This window comes from Protobothrops mucrosquamatus, unplaced genomic scaffold, assembly GCF_001527695.2.
Source record: "Protobothrops mucrosquamatus isolate PMUCROS unplaced genomic scaffold, P.Mucros_1.0 scaffold3326, whole genome shotgun sequence".
NCBI classification, from domain to species: Eukaryota; Metazoa; Chordata; class Lepidosauria; order Squamata; family Viperidae; genus Protobothrops; species Protobothrops mucrosquamatus.
The window spans coordinates 51960-63104 of NW_015389316.1; the positions used below are offsets into that span (position 1 = coordinate 51960).

Here is an 11145-nt window from a genome sequence, read left to right on the forward strand (position 1 = left end):
ATATATATATATATATATATATATATATATATTCCCTTGGGGGACACGTTGTTAGTGCTACCTGGAGGCTTATCTGTGTCTTGTTGGAACTGTTGGAAGGACTGTGTTGTAGACTGGAGATAGATGATGTCATATCCGTCCCCCTCTGTTGAGAGAGGGCTGTTCAATTTTGACCCCTCTTTCAAACCAGTGGTCCTCTCTGCCCCAAAAGAATGCAAATGACCAGCTGTCTACAAGGAATATAAATCCTTCCATTCCCCACCATCCAGTCAGAGCTGAAGAAGCTTCTTGGATGAGAAGCGAAACGTCTTCAAAGAAAAACGTGAAAATGCAGTTGCCTCGTGAAAAAGCATCCTTGGGATAAAGGACCAACTAGTTACTAGGCATAGAGAGAATCTAGGCAAAATACAGGAAACTGTATTTGTTGTTGCTTCTTCTTTGGAAATACCTTCTTTGAACTTTGTGACATAAATTGTTTTAGATGCATTTTTAATATAGCAAAAAATTTAGTATTCAAACATGGCCTTGTGGTGTTTTTAAGGTATGTAATAATGCAACGTAATAATAATGTAATATCGTAATAACACAGGTAGTCTTCAACTTAACAATCACAATTGAGCCCAAAATTTATGTTGTTAAATGAGACATTTGTTAAGTGAGTTTTGCTCCATTTTACGCTCCTCCTTGCCACAGTTATTAAGTGAATCATTGCAGTTGTTAAGTCAGTAACATGGTTGTGACCTGAATCTGGCTTCCCCATTGACTTTGCTTATCAAAAGATTGCAAAAGATGTTCACATTATCCCAGGACACTGCAGCCGTCATAAATATGAACCAGTTGCCAAGCATCTGAATTTTGATCATGTGACCATGGAGATGCGGCAACTGTTGTAACTGTGAAAAACACTTTTTTCAGTGCTGTTGTATCTTCGAATGGCCACAAAACAAACTGTTGTAAGTCGATGACTACCTGTACTGTGTTACAGTAAAGAGGTGGCTGTCAGGCTGCTTGGAGAAACAGTTTTGCAAAAGATTTATTTAAAGGTCCTACTTTTTAATTTTACTTATTTATTTTAATTAACTTTCCTTAGAATGGGTGATTTCCAAATATATGATCTTTAGATCCCAGAAGTTATTATAAATTATAAAGATTGGAAGACTATCAGCACAACCCTGGATTTAAAATTGATGGAGCATTTACCATTTGAAGAATTAAAGCCTGTCTGCTTTCATTTCTGTCTTTGTGTTTGCTGCCTAATTATTCAGTATTTTGCACTTTCAGATTCGTGAATTTCATAAATGTTTAAATCCATGAAAGTTCAAAAGTTTTACTTATTTGTATTAAAAAGGATGCAGAACCAGACTAAAAGAAAAAAACCCTACACAGGATGGATCTCTCACTATGTTTTTTGGGGCGTCCCCATATGTGTAGCATGTTCAGAGTTTTTCAATTAATTTTGGCATTGGTCTCCATGTCAATGATTTGAATTGCAAATGATTTCAGATAGTTCATAAAGGCAGTACAAGTGGAACAAAGAGGGCAAATGCAGAATACAGCCCAGCTCATTGTCTCTTGTGGTAATCATCATGAGAAAGGAAAAAATAGAATGCTACTCTGTTTGAAGGACCCTAATCACTCACGTAAATTCAAAGTGATAAATTTAATTATGGATAAATAAGTAATCTCCGTGATGAAATTCAGCGAGATGGAGCAGTGAATCATTGTCACTTCTAAACATTTCTCACCTCAGTTGATGATGAAGTTTGTGCAAGGCTGAAACAGAGAGAGCCTCGTTTATCTTTAGTGTTACAAAAAGCTGCCTCTTCATGCTCCACAGATCAAATTGCCAGCAAAGAGATAGAGAAGGCAGAACAAAGGAAAAGCTCACAACACATATTTGAAGTGAATGAGTTTGTGCTTTGCAATGAAAGGTATTGTGCAAAATAAGAGGGACAAGGAAGCTGCACAGCATCAAGACAGATCTTTTCATAATTTTTTTTCTTTAATCTTGTTTTATGTAACGTTGAATGGCTTGCATTTTGTTTGCTTTTTTTTTTTACTTAAGCGTATTAGAAATGTAAAATAAATTCCTTGATTTTCTGTTTGTAGATCAGTATCTTATTCTTATTTTTTAAAAAAAAAATAAAAATAAAAACCAGAACTCTTATCTATAGGAATCACTAAAATGTTGAAATATTATCCTTCTTCCTGAGAGGAAGAAAAGTTTGCAGTGTCAGTTGATTCATTTCTGTTTTCCAACAGACTGACGCTGAAAAGCATTCCCAAGTGGAGCGGAATTCTTTGTGGTCTGGTGATGAAATAAAAAAATCAGATGGAGGCTCAGACAGTGGTGTAAAAATGGAGTCTGGATCTAAATGGAGAAGGAATCCCTCTGATGTGTCTGATGAATCTGATAAAAGCACTTCTGGAAGGAAGAACATCGTCATTTCACAGACGGGATCCTGGAGACGGGGCATGTCAGCTCAAGTTGGTATTACCACACCGAGGATGAAAACGGCAGCCACCTCAGGAACTTTGAAGACACCTGGAACAGGTGAGGAATGCACAGCCAAAAGCCATGCAGTGCAGGCCAAGAATGTATGCTGTTAGTATTTAAAAAAAAAAAAATCCACTGCCAAGATTTTAACTGTATTTTGATCAATGCTCTTCTTTGATGGTGAATATAACAATAAATCTTCTTTCTTTTAAAGGAAATTAAAGGGATTCTGGTAACTGAGGTTTGATCAAGAAAAGAAAATTTGCTTGCATGATCAATAGGGCCTTTAATTTATATAAATCTAAAAGGTATCAACAGCATGTTTAATAAGAGCTAGTTTCTCAATTGTTTTTCAGGCTCTCCTTAATTTGGAAATCTGTCTAAGGCTATGTATTTTCAACAAGAGATTTTGCTATAACCAAATTATACCACAGTTTTCCTGAAAAAATTTTAGAGGAGGGAAACTTTTTTTTTTTAGTTCTCTTTATTCTCATTTCTAATTGTATATAATTAGGTAGCAAAATTCCTCATCAACATTCAGTATGGTAGATTTTTACACTATAATATCCTTGTCATCATAGCAGTTCAAAGAAAATAAGGACGATAATATAGGTAGTCCTTGAATTATGATGGCTGTTGGGACTGAATAGTGATGTCATGTGACCATATCACTTAGTGACATCAGTCTCAGCTGATCTGGTTGCTGTCATAACCCAGGACTGCATAGGCTGTTAGACAGAAGAGGCAGGAGTCCCCGCCAGCAGTGTACTGGGAACAAGAGGGTGCTACGGTTAGGAGCTACAGGATGCAGGTATGGGTGCCATGGGCAGATATAGCACGCTGGAAGCAACAGACTAAATTTTTTATTTTTAAATTAAATTGATTAAAACTTCTTTAATTCAGACATATCATTTCTGTTGTTGTCTAGAATGAGCATACTTAACGATCATTAAGAAGAGATATCTCAAATGCTAGTTCTAGATAACAATGTAGTTTTTCATGTAATCGAACAAAATAGTTATAACTTGTAACCTTACATTTGCTACATTTTTAGACTTAAATAGCATATTAAGTATGTTCTCCTGGCCCTCAAATATATTAATCATTTACAAATAACTTAAACATATTGAAATGTTTCTGCATAATATTTGAAGCCCTTCAATATTTAAAATTGTTTTCTTTTGTCCTTTTTTTTTTTTTAGGGAAAACTGATGATGCCAAGGTTTCAGAAAAGGGCAGAATTTCTCCCAAATCTGGAAACATTAAACGTTCCCCTTCAGATGCTGGGCGAAGCAGTGGGGATGAATCAAAAAAGCCTTCCGCAAATAACTGTAGAACGGCTAGTACTAATACAAACATGTTTGGATTTAAAAAGCAGAGTGGGTCAGCTGTAGGTGTGACCATGATTACAGCTAGTGGAGCAACTATTACTAGTAGAGCTGCTACTCTGGGTAAAATCCCCAAGTCATCTGGACTCATGGGTAGGTCCACTGGCCGGAAGACTAGTGTTGATGGCTCACAAAATCAGGATGATGGCTATTTAGCCATTTCTACCCGAACCAATCTTCAGTATCGGAGTCTACCCCGCCCCAGCAAATCCAGCAGCAGAAGTGGAGCTGGCAATAGATCTAGCACTAGCAGCATAGACTCCAACATAAGCAGCAAGTCTGCAGGCTTGCCTGTTCCTAAAATAAGAGAACCAACAAAAGTTGTCCTTGGGAACTCTCTGCCAGGCTTAATAAACCAGACTGATAAAGAGAAAGGGATCTCCTCAGATAATGAAAGTGTGGTCTCTTGTAACTCTGTTAAAGCAAACCCATCACCTCAGACAACGTCCAGTGCATCCCAGAACACTCACCAGCAAGGAGTAAAGTACCCAGATGTGGCCTCTCCTACACTGCGCAGGTAATTATAGCTTTTTTCATTTGAATTTGTTTATTTCAAAGGATGTGAAGAAACATTCTGGAAGTTAACTTTGATGTTTGGGTCTAGAATAGAAATTTTTTTATCAATAAAAATCTGTAGTTGCACCACTGTTTCCTCTTGATATCCTCCAAATATGTTGGATTTCAAATTCTGGAAATTTCCAGGTTGCATGATTGATAGGATTTGTAAGAAGAAGTGAAGAGCATCAAGTTATTTTAGGTCATCTGTTCCAAAAATAATTTGTTTAGGAACATAATGTGGAAGGCAAATTTCTGTTATATATTTTCTCACTCCTACCTCTAAGTGTAATAGAGCCATTAAGGAATGTGACTGAAATCTAGTATCAGCTAAACATGAGTTTCCTGGTGAGGACTGTATATGTAAATACAATTAGGTAAATACATTGCCTTCTCTTAAAGTACGATTATAGCTTCTCCACCACAATATAGGATACATAATAAACATTATGAACATTGCAGTCACGTTCTGAAAAATACATACAGGTAGTCCGTGCTTAACAATGATAATTGGGACCGACAGCTCCATTACTAAGTGATATAGTTATAAAATATGGCATCACTTGACCGATTGCAGTTCCAGCACTTTCTGTTGCTGTCGTTAAACGAATCCTGCATGGTCATTAAAGACAACCTCACATGATCGCCATTTGTCAGCTTTCCCTTTGTCGGAATCTGGCAACATAGGCTGCAAATGGCAATCACATGACCATGAGATATTGCAGCATCATAATTGCAAGCTGGTCATCAAGGGCTACTACAAGAACTGCTCATAAGTCCCTCTCCTTCAGTGCTGTCGTAATTTTGAACAGTTGCTAAACAGACAGTCATTAAGTAAGGACTACCTATACCACTAATATGTGAATAGATGAGTATTTTTCTCTTTCTCACAGCAAAATTAAAAGAAAATTTAGCTAATATGGGGCAAAATCTTGTAGCCCCCTTTGACTGTTTCTGCTTGTACTGACCAGCAAAATGTGAAGAAAGTAAATGCAATAAAAGTAAAAATGCCACATGTTATTTAGGACCTCAGAATACTACCATAGTTGGACTATTAAAATTTAGCACAATATACCTCTCCTCACTGAGAGGAGGTATGTTTACAGCAGAAGAAATTAATTTATAACGTTAATATTAAGGATACTTTTTTCATATATGCTAGAGCTTCTTTCTCTCTCAGCCCAACCCACCTCACAGGGTTATCGTGGGGAACATAGAAGTAGGAGGCTTTGTTGGATATGTTCACCTCCCTGAGTTATTTGTAAATATAATACAGGTGGCATACCAATAAATAAATAAAATTTAAAAAAACGTATATCTGATTTCCTTTTCTTCTTCTTCTTCAGACTTTTTGGTGGAAAGCCAAATAAACAACCTCCCATAACAACAGCAGAAAGCATGAAAAATTCAGTAGTCATCTCCAACCCACATGCAACCATGAACCAACAAGGAAATCCAGAATCTCCTTCTGGCAGTGGCATATTGAGCAGTGGTGGTAGTAGCCCTCTTTATTGTAAAAATGCAGACACAAATCAGTCTCCATTAGCATCTAGTCCCAGTTCAGCTCACTCGGCTCCCTCCAACAGCTTGACCTGGGGTACCAACCCCAGTAGTTCATCTGCTGTAAGCAAGGATGGGATTGGATACCAGTCTGTCAGCAGCCTGCACACCAGTTGTGAATCCATTGATATTTCTCTCAGCAGTGGAAGTGGGCTGAACCACAATTCTTCCAGTGGCTTGATTGCGGCTTCTAAGGATGACTCAGTGCCTTCCTTTGTTAGAACCAACAGCATTAAAACAAACTTGTCAGAAAGGTGAGAAAATTTCAAAAGATACCAGTATTTTCCCTGTCCCCAGTTATTGTTTGTGTTATATTGAGGAACCGACTGCTAGATGCTTTCCATAGTTTTCAAGTCTTCTTAATCTGTGATAATTATTCAGATTGGTTTTTCTGTTTGGTATATACAATAATCTTATTTTTATTAAAACTATGGTAATATAGACAGTCAAATGGAAGTCTACATCATTTGGTCTCCGTCATTCTGGAAATTTCAAATAACCAAGGGCTTCCAGCAGTTGTGATAAAATTACACTTCTCCACAACTTGGAAAATTGCCCCCTTGGCAACTTTGATTTCTTTTAGCATAAACTGTAGAAATTAACTAATTTGGCATACATAATATGCCAAATTGTGTGTGTGTGTGTGGAGAGAGGGGGAGAGAGAGAGAAATGTATATATAGTATAATGTGATATAATAGTATTTATTTTATGGATGTTTTTACTGGCAAAGAAGAATATTTGTAGCTCAGGGTTGAAATGAGGGGTCCTTGGTGTGCTCTCTGAGCTTGGTTGTTTTCTTATAGACATTCGTGACAGGCATTAAGCAAGCACAGTGGTCATTAAGTGTACTCATTCATTTGAATGGCCTTTCCCCCCAAAAAACAGATAAAAATGCCAGAAACATGCAAAAAAAAATCACAAATCACAGACACCCAACTACAGATTGCATAAAACTGACCGGCCTGTCATGTGAACGCATGGCCTCAGCACGGCCATTTTCTATGGTCAGAGCTTTTGAGCTTTATAGACTAAAAAGCTCCTTTACTGTGGCTGTCATAACTTTTAACAACTGGTTGTTAAGCGAGGATTACCTGTAAATGAAATCAATTTGTAGTACAAGAATGAGCACTGAATGAAGTAGACTATTTCTAGGAAAATGAACAATTGGAAGAGTCATCTTTGTCTATTTCTGCATAATGAACAGAGAAAACCCAAAGGCCAAAAGCAAGGCCTAGGACAGAAAGATCCAGGACTGTAGCTCTTTCTGAATTATTTAGGCAGTTCCTAGACTCTGTTAATGATCTATGGCTTCACAACATAAAACAACTGTTATCAACCTGTGAATGGATTCTTTTTTTTTTTCTAACAGCTTTCCATTTCTTCCCTTTGTGCTAATCTTCCTCTCTCTCTCTTTGTTGTTGTTTTGTTTTTCTGTCTTGTTGAACTTCTTCTAGCCCTCTCTCTTCCCCTGCTGCTAGTCCCAAATTCTGCAGAAATACTTTACCCAGGAGGCAGGACAGGTAATGCTGTCTGTCAAAGGGCAATGGAATACACAAGATCCAGGAGGGTTCATTGTGATGCTTAAGAAGCCAAAGTCTATTGTGCAAGACTGTGGAGAGTGTGTGTATATTTCACTGGGATGTGTTGAACTGTCACTCAAAGACATGCCAGTGAGAGTAACAGCAGTAATGACCCTTATTCTGGAGAATTGTGTGGACAAAAGTAATGCTTTTTTCAAGAAAAACAAACTTAAGGATCTTACAAAGTTCTGTATTTTTTGTACTGGAAGGGTAAACTCTCACTAGCATTTCTGCATTCTGGTGGCATGCAGCTTTCCCTCATGTTTTCAGTTGTTTCACCTTTTGTCTTGGTTTCCTCTCCCAACTCTTCTGTTGCGGCTGAAATTAGTCCCTGTAATAAGTTGCATATATCAGTGTCAATTTTGGGAATCTTTGGCTCTTTTGATATTTTGTTGTGTGTACTTCCTTGTAAGAATGAATGTATGGAAACAATATGCGGCAAAGCATACTGGAAATGTTATTGCTACCATTAGATGTTTAGAAACTAATTATAATGGTAGAATGAATATAATTCTCCATATTTCCTGCACTAAAACTATATCTGTGCAGGCAATACTCTTCTTTACTAAGTTTCAGAACTTATTATTATTAGATATATTTAATTGTTTAATAAACAACATAAATAAATAATTTCCATAGAGGTGATTGTTACTCTATTAGAGCAAGAATAGCAAAGAATCTTGTGGGATCCTAAATATAAATGCATTTTTTCAGGCATAACCTCTTGTAGACTATAACTCATTTCATTTGATACATCATTTCAGGATTCACTTTAGAACATCTAATTTATTTTATTTATTTTTCACATTTTGGAACCACCCATCTCTATCACAGAGGGACTCTAGTTATTATTCACTCCCTCATTAAACTAAAAGTATTTGTACAGTTGGCAGATATTATTCAGAACAAGGCTCTTTTGAACACTTAAAACCATATGTTTCTGTACAGAACTTGTGTTTTTGAAAGATGGTCAGGTGTGATCTGAATATAGTTTATTTCAATGATAATCTTCTTTCCTGAAAGCAAATAAATAATTCTCCTCATAGACGCCTAAATACCTATTTGCTAGTTCATGCAACTTATTCCCTTTTTACCCTTCAAAAGATTGTAGATTGTATTATTAATTCCAATCTGATGCTGGAAAAATCTTGGTTGAGAGTTGAGAGATGGAGTTGTATTTTTTGTGCATTTTTGAAGGCAACTTTTCGACATTGTCATAGAGATGAGCAGTATACATTTGCCCAGAAACATTCATTTGAAGTATGTACATATTAAGAAAAGAAACTGTCCCAGTTACTTTTGTGATAGACAAATGGCCAGTCCAGCTTCCAAATGAGCTTGAAAAGTTGCATTAAAATAAGTATTTACAACTTTCCAAATCGATGTCCCCCAGATATGTTAGATTGCAACTTTCCTAAATTTTCATAGAAAAGTTCCAAATTGGAGAAGATTGAACTGAGCTGTGCGATCTCAGTCTTGGGTTTGAGTTCATATAGCATGGTCCCTCTTGCATGTCCTGTGTAACAGAGTCTAAACCTGGTTAGGTTTTTGCATGTTGGTTTGACAGGGGCCTTCATCTCTCTTTTTCAGTGCTAAGACAGAGTTGTTTAATACTATAGTGTGTTCTTCTTTTTTTCAAACTGACCTTTAAATTCCCTTTTTGCTCTTCTCTGAAGTTCTTTTTCTTTTAACTTTTCTACAGCGACCCACATCTTGATAGGAACACTTTGCCTAAGAAAGGATTCAGGTATTGGTGTTTCCATATAGCATAAGTAGTTTTCCATGTGGATTTTGGAGCTTTTTTTTGCCTGTGTGTTTTCCGTGTCTTTAGCGTTGGTGGTGGTCTATGCTTTGCAGTGAGTGGCTGCAGTCTCTTTCTCCCTGTCTTCCATCCCCCTCCCCACACACACCTCCTCTCAAAGCAGGTCATTACTCTGTCTTCCCACCTACATGCTTCTTTTCATAGCTTCTCAGCTTGAGCAGGATTTGTAACTATAGCTGGCTGGCTTTTCAAAAACCAACTCACCAAGCTTGACTTGCAAGCAATAATTTGCAGCTTTTATGACTGAAATAGTAACTGAATGATGTTATTCTCACAGTGTTAACTTCTGAAATGCAGATCAAGAAGAACTGAGAAGTCATTAAAAGTGCAGATTTTGCTAAATGATAGCTGAAGCTGTATTTGTATTTAAGAAGAAAAAGATGGTGATTTAACGATTAAAAATTAAATTATGTATTATAAGCTATTTGATGTCAAGAAAAATTGCACTGAAAAAATACACTCTCTTCTTTCAATGAAAACTTATAACTTTACTCCATTTATTAACCTGATTGTCACAAATTGAAAGCTCTAAACTAATTCACAGATACTGTCCAACTTGAAACCGTTCAATTTTGGACTAGATTGTGCTGCTGCTTTTTACAATCACTGAACTGATGGCTTTAAATTACAGCTGCAATTTATTCTGTGCTATAAACACCGTTATTTGCAGCATCTTTGATTGTCTCACTGAGCTGGATGCTACAAGCGTTGTGTAAAATACGGGAAGGCTAAGATTGAATAAGTTAATTGGTTTGTAATATTTTCTCCACCTATCAAATGTCTCCAACAATTAACGAATACCATTTTTTAAGCTTGAAACATTTAAATGTCAAGGAGGTAGGTATCTGTAGTTTGTTCATTTGCATATTGCTCTAATGTTTGTGTGCCTCCTTATGGCTCCAATTTCTAAATACATATGAACAACTTTTAACATCAGAAAATTTTACTGAAAATAAAGGCTAATGGAAGACTGTTGCTTCCAGTGCTGTCATTTGTATTTTCAATTACTCTAAATCAGACTTCCTCAATTTCCAGATGTGTTAGAAAACAATTTCCATATTCACTATCAGCATGTCCAAATAAGACAGACATGTCAAACTCGTGACGTCGCGCGATGTATCGGAGCTTTTTTGCCATTGCCGGCAATGGGGTGGGCGCGGCTCTGGTATGAAGAAACCGGCCCACGGGCCGGCAGTTTGGCACCCCTGAAATAAGAGATCAGTTGATAAGAAATAACAACTGCAAATATCTAGTTTTAATAGGGTTAGTAAATCTGAGCTGCAAAAATCTAGATGGCCTAGTTTTTTCGTGCCAAGTACAAATTAACACCACTAGATCACTCTGGAACTTGAGAATTAAATATTGAAATTCCTAGCAAAGCTATGCATGAAATATAAATGCTTGTGCTTTAAAGGACGTATTTTAAAGAATACATTTACTTGCTGGCAGTGTTTATTTTATTTTTACCGCTGGGAAGAAGGGGGAAAAATGAACACATATCACATTATGTATTAAATTCAGTCTTCACCAATCTGATATTCTGATTGGGTATTATTTTGTATAAGCTCACATATATGCCCACCTGTGGATAAGCCAGCCTTTGAAATTTTCATATATTTAGTTTTCATTATTGGCTTATTTTAAGGCTAGTGAATACAATTTTTCATTGTATTTTGCTTAAAAAATTGAGTTTATCCGCAAGTATATATGTGATGTGGATACTTTAAATAAGGTGACCAACC

General features: G+C 36.6%; 1 protein-coding gene across 1 annotated transcript in view; it reads left to right on the forward strand.

Annotated features, from left to right (window-relative positions):
• The window catches only part of NAV2 (neuron navigator 2), a gene marked incomplete at its 3' end in the record, with an annotated part of 51834 nt that overhangs the window by 7549 nt on the left and 33140 nt on the right, over positions 1–11145 (forward strand). Inside the window, exons 2-6 of the mRNA XM_029286325.1 lie at positions 2263–2554; positions 3700–4402; positions 5787–6254; positions 7456–7521; positions 9284–9328. Of these exons, the coding sequence (XP_029142158.1) occupies positions 2263–2554; positions 3700–4402; positions 5787–6254; positions 7456–7521; positions 9284–9328 (1574 nt within the window). The remainder of the gene's footprint in view (positions 1–2262; positions 2555–3699; positions 4403–5786; positions 6255–7455; positions 7522–9283; positions 9329–11145) is intronic.